At 42.7% G+C, this 19,240-nt stretch overlaps 1 protein-coding gene across 4 annotated transcripts in view; it reads left to right on the plus strand.

The window, feature by feature from the left end:
• Positions 1 to 19,240, plus strand: part of TNS2 (tensin 2) — a 182,533-nt gene that overhangs the window by 54,217 nt on the left and 109,076 nt on the right. Inside the window, exon 1 of one of the 4 annotated variants that reach the window (XM_060763023.2) lies at positions 8,329 to 8,415. The exons of the other annotated variants lie outside the window; for them this stretch is intronic. Coding sequence (XP_060619006.2) covers positions 8,335 to 8,415 — 81 coding nt within the window. The 5' untranslated portion in view covers positions 8,329 to 8,334. Of the gene's footprint in view, positions 1 to 8,328; positions 8,416 to 19,240 lie in introns of those variants that run through there. 4 annotated transcript variants of the gene reach the window in all.

Raw genomic sequence — 19,240 nt, forward strand, 5'->3', positions numbered from 1 at the left:
TAACTTGAGAAATTCTACGTATTTTGTGGTCAGCGTGTAGCCTTCCAGATCTTCTATGAAAATCAATGAAAAGATTGCCACTTGACCAATGGGAAAAGATACTCAAAAACAAAAAAATCCCTCACGATTCTAACTTTTTCCCCATAGGTTTCAATGTATCCCAGTGTAGTCACAAGACAGCCTCTCTTAACCTGATACTTTCCAGGTACATTCATTATTTACAGCCAAAAGAGCCAATGGTCATCATGAATGGGCTTGATACGGGTTGTAGCACATTTGTGGGACTAAAGACTGGGGAGGGATGATGGTTCTTTAACACTGCAATACAAAAATCTATTGCTTTCCAGCATTGTCTCTTGCTTCCTTGCCACAGTTCAAGAGAAGATGTGAAGTGGTAAGCTGTGGTCCTGGATAAATACACACTCTGGAAACCACAAGAGGCACTATTTCAGATCACAGTGTAATACCTTCAGTGAGATGAAAGCTGGGATAGGTGTGACCAAGCATAAGTGTGGTCAAGGTGTCAAAAATTATTTTTGATGAAAAACAGACAAAATACGGGAAGTCAAGTTCACAATGACATCCCCTTCTTTCCTTTTCCATCTGTCGAGTAACTTGCTTGCAAGCTACTCTTACCCATTGAACTTAGGGCCCTTCCACACAGTTCTATATCCCAAAATATCAAGGCAGACCATCCCACATTATCTTAGGGTGGACTCAGATAACCCAGTTCAAAGCAGATATTGTGGGATTTTCTGCCTTGATATTCTGGGATATAGGGCTGTGTGCAGGCTCGTAGCCAGGATTTTGATTCGGAGGGGGGGGGGGGGCTGAGTTTGATTCGAGGGGGGGCTGAGTCTGAGTGAAAGAGGGTCTACCTTAGCAAACCTTTTGTATCGTTACCCCAATACCCCCATGCATATGGGATATATTGAACATGGTGATCAGATCGTGATATGAATAAACATAACAGTTTAAATAATGTACCAGTAAGGCCTTTTCGCAGACCATCATGAGAATTTCGGGGGGGGGGGGGAGCTGAAGCCCCCAAAGCCGCCCCCCCCCCCCCCCCCCCCGGCTACATGCCTGGCTGTGTGGAAGGGCCCTGAGTTTACAGCACTTGATGAAAGCTGGGAGGGAAACAGGAGGAGGAGAGCAAAACTGGGACATTTTAAAACAGCTAAAACACTGAGATTGTCCCTGCCAAATTAAGACAGCTGGAGAATATGCAAGATGGCAGGAGGATAAATGAGAAGATGGGACTGAGAAGCAGTATTCAAAGCCCCCTTCCACACAGCTGGTTAAAATCCCACATTATCTGATTTGAATTAGAATATATGGCAGCGTGGACTCAAATAACCCAGTTTGTGCCATTGCGCCTGGGGGTTATAACTCTTAGTGAAAGAGGGGCATGGACGTGACATCTTTCCCCAGGGGATTGCTTCTTGCCCTCCTTTAGGGAAACTGGAACTCCCAAGGACCAAAACACTGTAGATAACTCAAAATAGGTTTTATTGTTCACGAAGAGTTATCCCTTTAAGGCAATAAGCTGGAAGTTTCAAAGGGGTAAAGGAAAATATACATTACAGTTTCTGGTTGTCTTGGGTCCAAGGAGTTTTGCAGCTGAGAAGCTTTTCCAGGTCCCTCTTTCTCGATGGCTGTGAATGCTGGAGCAATCCACAACCCCAGTCCAAATGGCCTATGTTTGAAGACACAAAGTCTTCCTCTGGTGCCAAAGAACTGGTTTGAAGGTGCTTGAGACTTCTCAACGTCGTCCAGGTCGGTCTGAACATGAAGCATAAGTCTCAAGGGTAAGAACCTCAGAATTGGTGCTGAGAGGTAACTTAATCAAGGGCTTTTAGAGCCAAGTCTCTCTCTCACGTCCATCTGATAGAAAGTTTGATGGCGGAATGGAAAAGGAAACACTGTCCTGCTCTCTAGGAAGAGGTGGGGGTCTAACAATTGAGCAGGAGGAGCAATTCAACTGGTGCAAACAACATTGATTGACAGCTATAAATAACCAATCAATCCAAATATACATTTACAGGGTAAAAAGGCAAAATCAGGCATGATACAACAATTCAAATCTTGCAACTTACAGTTCTACATATATGTGGCGCCACTCGCGATGTCACACAGTTCAAAGTTGATATTATGGAGTTTTCTGCCCTGATATTCTGGGTTATATGGCTGTGTGGAAGGGCCCAAAGAGGCCCAGTGGTAAACAGTACAAGTTGATTTTGAGATTTGTTAGTTGTATTTTTTTAAATCTATATTTAGATGCATAAACTTTTCAACAGGCTTTCTATCAGTAGAAGACAAACAGGCACCATTTGAAACAGAAAACATAACAGAAGAAGAAATTCATAACAATTGTATTTTTAGTGAACACAATGTATGTGTTGCCAAAGAGGAAGAAGGACAATTGCATTTTAATGGAGCGAGAAAGCTTCTCCTTTGTCTTTCCTCTCAAAGGGTGGCACTCCATTCAACTGACAATGTACAACTGTTAACATTTTTAAATATTAGTAATTCTCCCCTGTAAAAACAATCAAATGAACCCACAATTAAAAATGAATAAATAATTCAAAGAGACAAAGCAACAGATAATAACTAGAAATAGAAGTAAATAAATGCAAAATATAGATTCAAGAAGAATAGTTGAGGCAAAATGAACAATAATATTAGTGTACTTGTAGATTGCAAAGGGAAATCATGTTTTGTTGAACTGTAACTCCCAGTAACCTTAGCCAGCAGAGCCATGGAGATGATATCAATTGGATCCCCTTTGAAATGCTATGGATACAGCAAGGCGATGACATGATAAAAATGTCATTTTATAGCCCATCTAGGAGTTTTGTGTTTTATCTATTGTCGAAGGCTTTCATGGCTGGAATCACTAAGTTCTTATGGTTTTTTTCGGGCTATATGGCCATGTTCTAGAGGCATTTCTCCTGACGTTCGCCTGCATCTATGGCAAGCATCCTCACCTCTGAGGATGCTTGCCATAGATGCAGGCGAAACATCAGGAGAAATGCCTCTAGAACATGGCCATATAGCCCAAAAAAACCCACAAGAACTTTTGTGTTTTAGCTTCATATCTTGTAGTGTTATCTAAAAATATCACTGACTTCGCTTTGTTGATTGTATGTCCTTCGAGTCAGCTCCAATTTATGGCTTATCCTAGGGTTTTCTCACTAAGCACCCTTCCATACAGCCATATAACCCAGAATATCAAGGCAGATAATCCACAATATCTGCTTTGAACTGGATATGAGTCCACACTGCCATATAATCCAGTGTAATGTGTATTTTATAAAGCTGTGTGGAACTGGCCTTAGATTTATTCAGAGATTTGCCACTGTGTCCTCTGAAGCTGTGGGAGTCAGACTTACCCAAGGTCACCGAACACCATAAAATTTATAACGAGTCCTCTTAATGTTAACCATTTAAAAAATTGAACAGCTATTCCCTTTTTCCTTCCCTATGGTTTTTTTTGTGAGGAAAAAAGGAAGGAAGCAGTGGGATGGGTTGAAATCGGGTGAGCATGTTATCCGAATTTCCCCACACATGCTACAAATAAGGTTGAGCAACTGCCTGATCTGGAAGCACCCACAGTACCAAAACCAAAAATGTGCAACTGTCCCTTCTCGTGCTCCACCCTGTGGATGACACCCCTGGCATGGGACCAAGCTTGAAGCATCAGCTGCCATTCCATACCACAACAGGTGCCACACCACTGGTGGGCAAAGACCTTTGACTCATTCCCTGTTATTGCTTTGAGCAACTGCTTTGGCATCTAATGTGTGGGTATCCCCTCTCTCCACAGCCACCTTCGACACCTTTCCAACTGGGTGAGGTCCTCACCTGCTCCCTTCAACATCCTCCCATGAAAACCCTTGGCTTGTTCTTTTTCTCCTGTCTTGCATTTCACAGGTTACATTTTTGAAAACAAGAATGGTTTATTTCTTGAATAACACAGTAGTGGTAACCTTAATGTAAGGGATGCCACACTTAGTCTCCATGATGTGCTGGGGAACTAGAACTGTACAGTCGTCCCTCCACATTTTCAGTTTCGACTTTTATGGATTTGATTATTCATGAATTTGATTTACAATGTTTACTCTAGGAACCTCTAGGTCCTCCAGTGTGACTCTACGGTCAACTTCCTTTCATCATGTTGGAGGACCTAGAGATTTCTAGAAATAACACCTTTCTAGGAATCTCTAGGTCCTCCAATGCAATTCTAGGGTCAGGTTCCAGTAGACATTCTCTTTAGGAACGTCTAAGAACCCTTCTACACAGCCATATAATCCAGAATATCAAGGCAAATAATCCACAATATCTGCTTTGAACTGGATTATCTGAGTATACACTGCCATATAATCCAGCTCAATGTGCATTTTATACATCTGTGTAGAAGGGACCTGAGTCCTCCAGTATACCAGACTCTGCCTTTGTAGATGCAGCTTTGGAGAGGATTAGTCCAATGGTAGTTTGCTCTGGTTTAAGGGTAAACGTGGAATTCACTCTTATATATAGGCTTGAGAGAGATAAGGGGGAGGGGAAGCGAGAGAGAAATCAGATAGGCATGGAAGGCTGAAAAGTTCATATTAGAACCAAATTATTGTGAAATTATTGGTTATGTAGTTCTCCTGCATTGTTAGTGCTATTCTGAGCCCATAAGATTTGTATCAATGCCATGAATATGTGCAAGTCTCACATTCCAGCCACATAATCTATACATTACTGGCTGCATCTGTTCGAACCAGTTCAGCAACAGAGGTCTGGTTTCCTCCAAGCAGTTCTGGTCTGACTCACTTCCATACCCACCCACTGACTGTTCTATTTCTTTAGAAACTGGCTTCCACAGAACCTTGAAAACATAGGAATGGACAACTGGGAGGTGTGGCTCCTCTTTTTCCCCCTTTCCATGTCTGTTTTTAAAGGCTTTCATAGTGAAGCATTGTACAGGACAACCCCCATATCCATAGGTTCATAGAATCATAGAGTTGGAAGAGACCTCATGGGCCATCCAGTCCAACCCCCTGCCAAGAAGCAGGAATATTGCATTTAACGCACCCCTGGCAGATGGCCATCCAGCCTCTGTTTAAAAACTTCCAAAGAAGGAGCCTCCACCACACTCCGGGGCAGAGAGTTCCACTGCTGAACGGCTCTCACAGTCAGGAAGTTCTTCCTCATGTTCAGATGGAATCTCCTTTCTTGTAGTTTGAAGCCATTGTTCCGTATCTTAGTCTCCTGGGAAGCAAAAAACAAGCTTGCTCCCTCCTCCCTGTGACTTCCTCTCACATATTTATACATGGCTATCATATCTCCTCTCAGCCTTCTCTTCTTCGGGCTAAACATGCCCAGCTCTTTAAGCCACTCTTCACGGGGCTTGTTCTCCAGACCCTTGATCATTTTAGTCGCCCTTCTCTGGACACATTCCAGCTTGTCGATATCTCTCTTCAATTGTGGTGCCCAGAATTGGACACAATATTCCAGGTGTGGTCTAACCAAAGCAGAATAGAGGGGTAGCATTACTTCCCTAGACCTAGACACTATACTATATATGATTTTGTTTATCCAAAATGTTTTCTTATGCTATTTTTTGATCAGAGGTTTTTCATTTCAATAGGGTGTGCAATTATCTGTAACTTTGCACATTCACATGAAATCTGAGAACATATTCGCATTGGATACAGAGATCATATTATACAGGATACCAAGGCCAGCCCTATCATTAGGCACAGAGAGACACCTATCATTGGGTCTCAGTGCCTAATGATGGCAGTAACTGGTTACTTATTAAATCTACTGTTGTATCTTTACTATCTGAAGGTGAGAAGCACTTACAGGATTTTCTGCAACCACTGGATTTAGATACTAGCACCAAGTGGGAATTTTAAGTGCAAGTGATATTTGCTGCTCTGCCTTGGTCAGCAAACTGACCGTGGTCTTATAAATATCACATTGGCAAACAAAGCGCAAAGGCCAAATCTTTCCCCAGTGTTGGCTGATTTTTCAGCAGCTTTGTTGTTGTTCATTCGTTCAGTGCAATCGTTTCCAACTCTTCGTGACCTCATGGACCAGCCCATGCCAGAGCTCCCTGTCGGCTGTCACCTCCCCTAGCTCCTTCGAGGTCAATCCAGTCACTTCAAGGATGCCATCCATCCATCTCTCCATTGGTCGACCCCTCTTCCTTTTTCCTTCCATTTTCCCGAGCATCATTGTCTTCTTTAAGCTTTCCTTTCTTCTCATGATGTGGCCAAAGTATTTCAGCAGCTAGCCTAGGAAAAAAAGATATGAGAATGAGTATAGCTGCTGTAGCAGCAGGGATTATTCTTTGAGATAGTAGTATTGAATCAACACCTTGCAATAGTCCTCAGTCAAAGCCAGATGCCAATTGGAACAAGCTGAAGATCAATCCCGACAAGACAGAGGTCCTCCTGGTCGATCGTAAACCTGACCGGGGTATAGGGTGGCAACCTGTGTTGGACGGGGTTACACTCCCCCTGAAACCACAGGTCCGCAGTTTGGGAGTCCTCTTGGATTCATCGCTTACGCTTGAGGCTCAGGCGTCGGCGGTGTCTGGGAGGGCTTTCACACAATTGAGACTCGTGTGCCAACTGCGGCCGTACCTCGCGAAGGCTGATCTGGCCGGGGTGGTCCATGCCTTGGTCACCTCTAGATTGGACTACTGTAATGCGCTCTACGTGAGACTGCCCTTGAAAACGGCTCGGAAATTTCAACTGGTCCAATGGGCAGCGGCCAGGATGTTAACTGGTGCTCCTTACAGAGAGAGGTCAACCCTTCTGTTCAAGGAGCTCCACTGGCTGCCGTTTATTTTCTGAGCCCAATTTAAGGTGCAAGTGTTTACCTACAAAGCCCTGAACGGTTTGGGACCATCCTACCTGCGTGACCGCATCTCAGTTTATGAACCCACGCATTCACTTCGTTCATCCGGAGAGGCCCTACTCGTGATCCCGCCTGCGTCGCAAGCGCGTTTGGTGGGGACATTAGACAGGGCCTTTTCTGTGGTGGCCCCTGACTCTGGAACACCCTCCCCAAAGATCTTAGACAGGCCCCTACGTTGGCAGTCTTTAGAAAGAACTTGAAGACCTGGCTGTTCCGATGTGTCTTCCCAGAATAGGAAATCTCCAATACCAAGTCCCAGAAGCACTTTATTAGAACTAAGATTGCTGCACACTGCACACTGCACTTACCCTATAATCCTTATATACCACCTGTCACATCAGCACTTTTAATTCTGTACCCATTACTCTGGCCCGGCCCAGTTTTTATTGTGTTTTGGTGTATTGTTTATTGTTTGTTGTTTTTTGTTTAATATTGCTTTAATTGTTTTTAATTTGCTTTAGGTTTTGTATTGTTATGTTGTGTATTGAGGCCTTGGCCTTTGTAAGCCGCATCGAGTCCTTTGGGAGATGCTAGCGGGGTACAAATAAAGTTTAATAATAATAATAATAATAATAATAATAATAATAATTTGTACTTGATCCTTGTGTCACATCAATTTGATCAAGGGAATTGTGGTAGAGCATTGGATGGAGTGTTGGGTTTAAGATCAGGATGGATTGTCTTCAAGTTCTTGCTGTGTGTGTACAGAATAAAACCCCTTCCAAGTAGAAAGGCAACACCCCTGAGAGAGGTTCCAGCACAGGTTTCTCCTGGTGCACTCATTTTCCACTTGCAAGGGGTCTTCTGTGTGATGTGTGAAGATAAGGAATGCTGACCATGTCCCTGAAGTTGAGGGTTCACCCAGCTTGGTCATTCTGCTTTAAATCTAGTCTTTCCCATGGAATCCATTTCCAGTACTGAGAGTAGTTTGATTCTTCTCCATGTATACTCTTGCCAAGGTCTTTGCTCATCTTTGGCTCCCCAAGAGCTGACGCACAGACCTAGAAGCTGAGGGCTGACCCGAACGCCTCTGTTTCTCTGCTGCGCTCAAGGTCTCCAGGCCCAGCTGTCCCTCCTTCCAAGTTCATCCTTTTCCATTGCCTCTGTACAAGGGGAAGGCCGGCTATTGTGTACCAGGAAATGGCAGCTCCCTGCCCGCCTGCCCTGATCTCACACAGCCCAGCTTGGCTCCAGTCTCATTGTTTCCAGCTTCACATCCTCCTGTCTCAGGCGGTCCTGAAGGCTCAGCTGGTCGAGGGAGACCGCTAAAGTGGACGGGCTGAAGTCGTGCTTAGCATCGGTGGTCAGGCAGGTGCCTCTCACCCTTGTGAGGAGCTGGCCTCAGCAACTTCAGTATGCCGCCTCATTTGACTTTGAGGCACAAAGGATATTAATGACACTATCCTCTGCATAGTCATGAAGCCCCGGAGTGCCGTGGAGTCTCTCCTAAGAGCCCTGGGGAGAAGAGAGAGCGCCCGAATGCCAAACAGACTCCGGGTAGGTGTCTAGTGGGAGTTTGATGGATAAAGATATATAGGGGTGGGGGCGGGGAGACAGAAGAGGGGAGATGTACAGGCTTTTCTTTGCACGCTCTAGAAAAATATCTATGGTTGTCTTATGCATCTGGTGAAGTTGGCTATAACCTGCAGAGGTCTGAGCCAGAGCAAATTTGTTAGTGCCAAGACATATATGAGAAATGTTATTTTTTCCCCCAGAGTCACTTTTTATTACAGCAGCTGAGAGACCCCATCCCAGAAAGTGTTCTTAATCTAGTCATGCACTTTTTTTTACTTTTTTGGCTAATAGCTTCCACCCCCCACCCCACCCCCCAAATGCACACATGTTACTATTTGGTTCCCATAGGCTACTGCAAAGGAATATTTTAATGTTTGCTTTCCAAAGCTGATTTAATGTGACTGTTTTTCCAGAGCATCTCTGACAGCCATCCTCCAGTCTAAAAATAAGGATACTTGGCTGGCTTTTCCCTTCTTGTTTTCCCTTTTGCCAATAAGACAAAACACTTTTTCCCAAAAGCTAAGGAGAACTTTGGCTCACAGCTTTTACTTCCATGCTCAGAAACATGACAAACAATTTTGACATTTTCTTTTTATTGATACAAATCGTAAAGCTCCAGATAGATGGGAGCTGGTTGGCCAAATTCCAGATCAACCAGTTTGAGCCACTTCCTGACATACATTTTAAGAAACAGTTCTGTATGTGTGTGTGTGTGTTCGTTCTAATAGCTGTCAGCTGCATGCACTGTACGATATATCCCTGTCTATGTCTCAAAATTTTAGTCAAAAATAAATCCAAGTAACTTATATCAGCTTATCTGTGGGTCCATCTAAGTACAGGCAGTCAACAAGTATGAACACGATAAGTTCTGTAGGTTTGTTCATAAGCTGAATTTGTTTGTAAGTCAGAACAGGTACATTTTTAAATCGTAATTCCAACCAAATATATAAATATTTGGGTTATGGTGACACAATAGGTTAAACCCTTGTGCTGCTGAACTGCTGAGTTGAAGGTCAACAGTTTGAATCCGCAGGATGGCGTGAGCTCCTGCTTCTGTCAACCTAGCAGTTCAAAAACATGCAAATGTGAGTAGATAAATAGGTACCGCTTAGGCAAGAATGCCTCAGGCAGTCTTGTTGGCCACATGACCAGGAGGAAACAACACAGGCTCCTCAGCTTGAAAATGGAGAAGAATACCTCCCCGAGAGCCATTGTGAGCACTACCTCCAGAAGCCGTAAATGAAAAAGGAGAAGCCTTTGCCTTGTTTGTGTTTGTGTGTCTCCTTGTATCTGACTGTAAGGCATTGAATATTTGTCTATGTCTGCTGTAAATGTTGTAATCTACTCTGGGTCCCCTATAACGTGTACTATTGTTATATATAGAAAGAGAGAGATAGGGTGCACACTTTGGATAGCATAGGGAAAGGATAACACCCCTGTGGTATTTCTTTTGCTGTTTGTCCCCCTGTTCAGAAGACTTCACCCCACTTTCTCTCCCTGTGATAATTGGATTTTGAAAAGTGTGGCTTGTTGTGGAAACAAGGATTGGTGATGAAACTTCAATGGAGACACTTTCTCCCCATGATAATAGCTCTTTCAGTAGTGAATTCCCCTTTCCTATGGGTTGATTTCTCTCACTTCCTGTTGTCTCATCCCTGTTCTTAACTACGAGTTGTTTGTAAGTCGGATGTTTGTTACTCGGGGACTGCCTGTAGTATAATTTAGTCTTATGAAAAAAGGTACCATCTCCTTCTCTGAGTAGAGTGATGAAAGGCGAGAGTTATTTTAGTCCATTACAGGACAACTCAAAGGAAGCACCAACCCCCTCTACTCTTACATCTGGCCTAGCCATAGGTTTTAAAATTCTTCTGTGTTATTGTCCATGTCTGAGTTATACTAATTGTATTGTTTATTTTGCTTATTGCTTGTTGTTTTTACTATTGCTTCTTGTTGTTGTTGTAAGCCGCTCCGAGTCCCTTGGGGAAATGGTGGTGAGGTATTATTATTATTATTATTATTATTATTATTATTATTATTCTCTTTGCCATGATGCCACTTCTGCCCTTTTTAAATGCCTGGGTTTGGAAATGGTGGCGGTTCATCTTTGGTGCTTCTCTTTTTTATTATTACTTTTAAAGATGCCTAATTTTCAAAACTTTAGGATTAATAAGGCTGCCCCAACCAAATTGGGGCAGGTTAAGGTATGAAGACATAGCAAAGTTTCTTTTTAAAAGAATGCATATAATAAGAGCAAAGTTACTGTACTTTGTTACTGGAAAGTTGTTTCCAAAAGCTGCTTTCAAATTTATTTATCATGTCAGACGTGAACTGGGGGTACAATTGTATTGTATTTAAAAACATAAAGTAAAGGTAAAGGTTTTCCTCTGGCATTAAGTCAAGTCATGTCCGACTCTGGGGGCTTGTGCTCATTTCCATTTCTAAGCCAAAGAACCAGCATTGTCCGTAGACGCCTCCAAGGTCATGTGGCTGGCATGACTGCATGGAGCGCTGTTACCTTCCTGCCAGGGCAATACCTATTGATCTACTCACATTTGCATGTTTTTGAACTGCTAGGTTGGCAGAAGCTGACAGCGCAAACAAAGTTAAAAACTTGGCATTATACTAAATGTTCTTTTTTAACTTTTTACAATACAAAGGTACATACCATGCACACGCAAAACATTTACAATTCCCACCACCAACATGAGGATTGTTTTCTTTTACATATTCATTTCTTTTGAGACAATCATTATATCTTTATCTTTATACATTTGTATCCTTTATACTATATAACATTTGTATCTTATTTCTTATGGCTTGATCTCCAGAATGATTCGTAATATAGTTCTTTATCCTTGTCCATCTTTCTTCCATTTCTCTCATTCTATTTTCATTGATTTTTAAATCATTTAATTTCACATTCATAATTTCAAATTCCATTTGCTTCACCATATATTGGTACAATTTATTTATTTATATACCATCCTGTATATTAAATGTCCTTTGACCAGTAGCTAGTCACTTGAAGTGCCTGTGGTGTTGCTATAAGAAGGTCCTCCATTGTGCATGTGACAGGGCTCTGGCTGCATTGTCGTAAATAGTCTGTGGTTTACTCTTCTCCACACTTGCATGTTGTGGACTCCACTTTGTAGCCCCTCAAACTTAACACTTCCCTGAAAAACTAATGGAAAGTGGTAGAGAAGCAACGAGCCATACAACAAACAACCTACATGAATTTATTTTTAATCTTGCAGCAGTAATGGTAACAGGCTACTGCGATGAAAAATAGCAATGAATTACTTACTGAGAAGTAACTTTTCAGGCTGTGCTCTAACATAAGGATAAACACATTTCCAGGGGTAAACTAGCCTTCCCCAGTTTACTGGGGGTTGTATTGCTGCTGCCAAAAGCCATGGAAATTGTAAAATGGCCATTTTTCCAAGAGCTCTCCATGGTACAGGAGGATGCTAGAACCCAGCTCCTTCCTTTCTAAAGGCCCTCCTTTTTGAGACTGCCACCAAAACATTTTGAGACTGCCACCAAAACATTCTCACACACATTTTGGCATAAGCAAGCAAAGGCTCTCAGATGACTTCCAAATAAGGCTTTCATATAGCATAGCCTCATTCATTTCACAGATATAAATTGGGATACAGGTGATCAAGCAATTTGAGTGCATTCAGGATGGCAAAAGAGGAAAAACAAATACCTTCGGAGAGTCTTCCATATTTTTGCTCACTTAAATACCCTAAAGCAGGCATGGGCATACTTGGACCCTCCAGATGTTTTGGACTTCAACTCCCACAATTCCTAACTGCCATTAGGCAGTTAGGAATTGTGGGAGTTGAAGTCCAAAACACCCGGAGGGCCCCAGTTTGCCCATGCAGGCCCTAAAGGCACTAGATCCTATCTGATCTTGGAAGCTAACCAGGGTCAGCCATGATTAGTATTTGGATGGGAGACTGCAAGTAAGTAGAGTTATATTTCCAAGGGCTCAAAACCCCAATTTGCTGTCATTATGGTTGCAATGTTGAAAGTAGTTTGAGTTATATTTTGTTAAGGATACTTTAAATAAACCAATTACTGCTACTGGTTTCTGGCCTGGTGTACAAAATGAGATCACACATATTCCTAACGGTAATAGTAGTTAAGACAAAGTTAAAATGGAAGAGAAGGATAGTTAGCCCTTGTTATGTATCACAGGGCAACTTAACATACTGAGCGAAAGGAATTAATAACAAGTACAGGCAGTCCCTAAGTTGCAAGCAAGACAGGTTGCACCTCACTTTCTGTCCCTGTGATAATTGGATTTTAAAAATGTTAGCTCATTGTGGAAACAAGGATTGGTGAGAAAGCTTCAGTGGAGACAACCTTTTCCCAGGATAATAACTTTTTCAGGAGCCCCCAGTGGCGCAGTGGGTTAAACCACTGAGCTGCTGAGCTTGCTTACTGAAAGGTCGCAGCTTTGAATCCAGGGAGTGGTGTGAGTTCCCACTGTTAGCCTCAGCTTCTGCCAACCTAGCAGTTCGGGAAATGTGAGTAGATCAATAGGTACTGCTCTTTGGCTTAGAAATGGAGATGAGCACCAACCCCCAGAGTCGGACATGACTGGACTTATCTCAGGTGAAAATCTTTACCTTTGCCCTAATAACTTTTTCAAGAGTGATTCCTCCACTCCCTGTTGTCTCTACTGTTCATAACTATGAGTCGTTTGTAAGTTGGATGTTTGTAACTCGGGGACTGCTTGTAATCTGTAATTTGTAACATGTTAGTACCAAAATGATATATATGTGTTTGGATTGCTATTTACATTTGCAGGTGTAGACTTGGAAAGGACGGTAAGTGACGTGAGACCTTTGAGAGCCTGAAAGGAAGCCATTATTCTTAGGCTGAAACACTGACACTTCACACGCTTTGTCTGCTAGTTTTGGACATAGCCCAGAAAGGAAATCCTTCTTCTAAGTTTTTTTAATAGAACTGGGAAAGGAAGGAGGGGGCCTTCAAGAGCCCCTTTAAAGCTCTGAATCTTTTGCTTGTTCTTTTTACCAAGGCAAGGGGTCTGTCTCTGAGATGGAATTTAAGTCTCTGGGAGCTGCCTTGAAGTTGCAATCCCACCAATGCTTACTACAGAGGTACTCCTGGTCAGCTGAAAGGCTGAACAGGGAATAGGGTTACAGCCTCCCCCTGAAGACACAGGTTCGCAGTTTGGGAGTGATCCTGGACTCATTGTTGAGCCTGGAACCCTAGTTCTCGGCGGTAGCCGGGAGAGCTTGTGCACAATTAAAACTTGTGTGCCAGCTGCACCCATTCCTTGAGAAGTCTGACTTGGCCATGGTGGTCTATGCTCTTGTTACACCTTGAATAGACTCCTGCAACACACTCTACATGGGGCTGCCTTTGAAGACTGCCCGGAAGCTTCAACTAGTCCAACAGTTGGCAGTCAGGTTGCTCATTGGAGCGATGTACAGGGAACATACAACTCCTTTGTTAAGCCAACTCCACTGGCTACCAATCAGCTTCCGAGCACAATTCAAAGTGCTGGTTTTAACCTTTAACGCCCTAAACGGTTCTGGCCCAGACTACCTGTCCGAACGTATCTCTTGCCATGAATCATCACGAAGTTTAAGATCTTCAGGAGAGGCCCTACTCTCGATCCCACCACTATCGCAAATGCGATTGATGGGGACAAGAGACAGGGCCTTCTCAGCAGTGGCCCCCCACCTATGGAACACCCTCCCTAGAGATATCAGATTGGCCACCTCCCTCTTGTCTTTTAGAAGGAAAATCAAGACCTGGTTATGGGACCAAGCGTTTGATCAGTGAGCAGCAAGTGAAAGAAGATCACAGAACTTATGGCAATGAATTGACCCGGACTGGTTTTTTGGATGTTGATTTTAATGGATGTGTCTTAATTAATTGTTTTAATTGTTGTTTTAATTTTTAATATTTTGATTGTACTGTGGTTGTTTTTATGATGCTAGCATTGTATGATGCTTTTGTTAGGTCGCCCCGAGTCCTCCTTTGGGGGGAGAAGGGTGGGGTATAAATATAGGAAATAAATAAATAAATACTTCCTCAGCTTTACCAATCTGGCAGGAACACTCTCGTCAGGATGAATTCTCTGTCATCCCATTTTTCAGCTGCTCTTAAAGTGCCCCCAGTTTTTCTCTCCTCCTCCTTGCACTGTTCCCTTTCATCTTCAGCTTACTTATATTACTAAAAAAATAGTTTGGAATGTAAAAGCAGATTCATGGGGATGGGAAGAGAAGAAAGAATTCAGTTTTCTCCTTCTCAGTAGGATCAGGGAAAGACGAATTGCTGGGATTTCTGGGAGTTGTAGGCCAAAACATCTGGGGACCCCAAGTTGAGAACCACTGTCTTAAACCTTTGGGCCTCCAGGTGTTTTGGACTTCAACTCCCAGAAATCCCATACAGCTTACCAGCTGTTAGGAACTGTGGGAGCTGAAGTCCAAAACACCTGGAGGCTCAAAGATTGGGAACCACTGTCTTAAACTGTTAGTCCTGACTCCAAATGGGGTCACCTTTGATCAATGTTGGAGACACTAAAAATTCAGCAACAGTAAAAGATTACTGGAATGCCACCTAATGGCTGTTTTAGACAATAATGTGTAGTGTTTACAGTGGGCTCTGCAGAAAATACTTCAGTGGTACTCCATAAAAAGGGAAAGTAGCCTGAAAGTACGTATTTGCTATCAGTAAATGTTTGATTTTTATACCTGCTTTGTATACCTATATAACTGGGATCACATTTTCCCCCATTTTTTATTGTATAATACATAAAAACATACCATGTTTGAAATTAACATTCAAATAACATTATTTTCCCCAATTCCACCTCCACCACAACCCCCCCCCCCCACCGCCTGCCCAGGAACAGTTAAGTACTTTTGCTGTGTTTATTACAATTGTTCAATCATGAGAATAGTCTTATTTAACACTGTATATTTATATTTTCCCTTTATTCTGTAAATGAGACCCTTCCATTTTGCTTCCCATGACCTTCTGCTTTGACCCGTTGTATAGTAACTTTTCCTTTCGCTAATATAATCTTGGAGAAGGTAATCTGCTAGATATTTATACCAAGTTTTTATATCCCATTTCTTGTTGTCCTTCCAGCCCAGGGACACTGAGGCTTTGATTGCCTCTATCATGTGTTTTATTATTTCCTCACTTTCTTTATATTCCCCTTTACTTTCCAATTTCTGGGTGAAAGATTGAGTCTTGTTCCATTCTATATTTATCCCTAATAGCTCCTCCATTTCCTTCCTGATTATTTCATGGAACTTTTTTATTTTATTTTTGCATTCTCATCACATGTGGGTGTATGTTCCTATTTTTCCGCAGTTGTGTCAACATAATTTTGGGCACGTTTTCGTAATATGTGACAATTGCACGGGAGTTCTATACCATTTTGTCAGTATTTTCTGTTGCATTTCTTTAATCTTTAGATGTTTTATTTATCGCTTCTTGGCCTTTTGGCTAAGATCAAATGTAGTACCTGGGATCACATTAAAAATTCTAGGGCAAAAAGGAGTTGTGAGTGGAAAAACTTTAAAAAGCTCTGAGGCAGGTGCCCAATTTGGACATTTTGCATTCAGTGTAATTCAGTGTATTTGCAGGTCTGCTCAGCATTCATCCCCACAATGCTGCATGTTCCTGGACAGGAAATGAAGTATCGCTTCCATGTAGCACCTTCCCAGACTGCAAACCAATATTTACATTCTCACTGAACTCGGTGGCCCTTTGAAATAGACAGGCCTACAATCAAGCTGCCTGTCTGTGGTTCTAGACATCCCTCTGGTTCCAACCCTATGTGCTGGCAACCCTTTCGATGTTTAAGCTAACGTAATTTCCTCCTAAAAGAAGTGGCATTTATGTCAGGGTAAACAGGGTTAGTACTAGCTGCAAAAATTGGACTGTGTATTTATGACCTCTTGACTTGTATCTGTTTGTAATTGTGTAAAATCCCCACATTGATCAGGCTGCTGGTTGTGGTGGGATGGCAGTTACCGAACATTTGCTACGAAGAGTTCCCAGGGACGTAATGAAAGCCAAGCTCTCTGAGAGAGACTTCCAACCCTTTGATTTCGCCTTCATGGGGTTTCACTTAAGCAGCAATTTTGAGGGAAAGGGTTTCCACTTTCCCACCTCAAAAAAAAAAAAAAAAAAAAAAAGCCCTGCTAGAGGGAGGTGCAAGAAAATTCCCAGGTTCCTGACATTCCCGCACGCTTACCAGCTCCTATTCCAAGCAATGCTGGGAAACTCAAGCCGGGAGAAAAGCGGGTGGGTGGGTGAGAATCAGGAAATGACATTACTTGTAAATCAGGACAAAAAGGAAACTGACTGGGTTATTTTTCCTTTTGGCTAGGATGATCTGTGCCTTGCAGAGCAAAGCGAGAGAGGGAGCTTGCAAATTCATTGGCTGGGCCCAATGAAAATCCGCAAAACTCACATTTGTTGCTCGAATGGCCGGTCTGTGCAAAGAAGGAAGTTTGAAAGCACTGATATCTTGACAGATCCTATTTTTAAAAGTCCTGTTCCTGACCTCCAGAGCCCAGCCTGCTATTCTTAAGCGGTTGCCCAATTCCCATGAGATTTCCTGAGTTATGGAACACTGTGTTCTGCTGGGACGGAAAACCTCCCATCCTTGCACAGCTGCAGTGCAGGAGGTCAGAGAGATTGGCGGAGGCCGCCCATAGATAAGCCCTAGATCGCCATACAGATAGCAGGGCATGGTATCTATACACTCTGAACAGTCTCTTGCATTCTGGACAGCAACTTATTTTTCCCTCTGAAGGTCTGGTTTGAGAAGAAAGGGGCCCACAGAGGTCCAACATCCTTTTAATCCAGTGAGACTTACCAAAAAAATCATAGTTTTTAGGGAGATTTATTTTAATGGACCACAATTCTCAAAATGCTCCAGCCAGCATAGCTTCATGGGGAATTTTGGAACCTGAACCCCAAATCCACTTTTTCCACGCCTTGAGTGAAATCCAAGGCTGGTTTTTTTCTCTCTGCTTTCCAATTTGACAGTGAGCTGGTCTTCAGTAAATTGAATTAAGTTTTATTTAGAAGCATCCGGTTTTTAATAGCATCCCCAATAAATCACATTAGAACTACCTCAGACAGAAGTAGAGTGTTGATCACAGCACAGACTTCCTTGGAAAGACAAGTTCATTTTGCTTGTGTTCATAGGTTGACCTTGTTGCTGTTTCATGACTTCCAATAATTTCCAATCTATGGCAACACTTACCACCTTATCACATTGAGAAATTTCCCCCTTGTAGGACACTTCATCCTCTTTTCAAGCATGGAGAAGCACGGAGCTCATCACATTAGTTAAATGACTTCTGGCTGTCATGCATAGCCCTCTGTGGTTGAAAAGAGGCAGAAGTGTCCTTTATTTATTTATTTATCATGTCAGGAGCAACCAAATAGTTGTATTACGTTTTTAACAAAACAAACAAACAGACAAACAAAACACAAAGTTGGTGAGCTTGGTAGTTGATTAAATGTCCTTTGATCTGTCCACTTGGAGTGCCTCTGGTGTTGCTGCAAGGAGGTCCTCCATTGTGCATGTGGCAGGGCTCAGGTTGCATTGCAACAGGTAGTCAGTGGTTTGCTCTTCTTCACACTCGCATGTCGTGGATTCCTGAAAGTGTCCTGAAAGGAGGGAACTATGGCAATCGACCTCATCACATTGAGAAATTTCCCCCTGGTAGAACACTTCAGCTTCTTTTCAAGCATAGAGAGGCACGGAGCTCATCACATGTTCCAGGGTTGGAAAGAGGCTGAAATGTCCCAACAGGAGGATCTCTGAACACAGCCCAGCAATCGTGTTTAGAGCTCCTACTTCTTATCACACTTACTCTCATCTTTACAACTGAAAACAGTTGTGATGGGAACCACCAAGAGTTTCCCATCCTGTTTCGTTGCCCAATCATCATCAGTCTCTTGTACCCTATGGGCTTTGATACAGGATCCCATGGAAAGAAATGGTTTTAACCTGGATCACTGTCTCTTGTATCCTATCACCTTTGAGGCAGAACAGTAGGATCCCATTGGAAAGCAATGGTTTTAACCTGAATCACTTCCTCTTGTGTTCTATGGGGTTTGGGGCAGAACCATAGGATCCCATGGAAAGAACTGGTTTTAAGCTGGTGTCAGTCTCCTTTAATGTGAGGTTCTTGTTTTTCGGATAATGTTGTTTCTCCTGATTTAAAATCTTAAGTTTCCATGTGTGAGTCTGATGGGGAGGCAGAACTCCAAAGGGACGATTTTCTCCATTAAAGGGACGGTCCCCCATGCTTTCCTCTCTCAATGTGCTGAGGTGGTAAGGTGAACTTGTCATAGGGTTTTCTTAACAAGATTTGTTCAGAAGAGAGTTGCCATTGCCTTCCTCTGAGGCTGGGACAGTATGGCTTGCCCAAGGTCTCTCAGTGGTTTTCATTCATGGCTGAGCAAGTATTCAGTCTCTGGTCTCAAGTCACTACTCCATATTGGATCTTCAGAGAACCATACAGGTCAGATTATTTAAAAAACAAAACAAAACATGATAACCATGTGTAGCGTAGCTTATTTGCTTGATCTATCTCAACGTTTTTTAACCAGGGGGTCGGGACCCCTGGGGGGGGGGCGTGAGGAGGTGTCATAGGGGTCACCAAAGACCATCAGAAAACACAATATTTTCTGTTGGTCATGAGGGTTCTACGTGGGAAGTTTGGCCCAATTCTACCATTGGTGGTGTTCAGATTGTAGGTGAACTATGAATCCCAGCAACTACAAC

Source organism: Anolis sagrei, chromosome 2, assembly GCF_037176765.1.
Source record: "Anolis sagrei isolate rAnoSag1 chromosome 2, rAnoSag1.mat, whole genome shotgun sequence".
NCBI lineage: Eukaryota > Metazoa > Chordata > Lepidosauria > Squamata > Dactyloidae > Anolis > Anolis sagrei.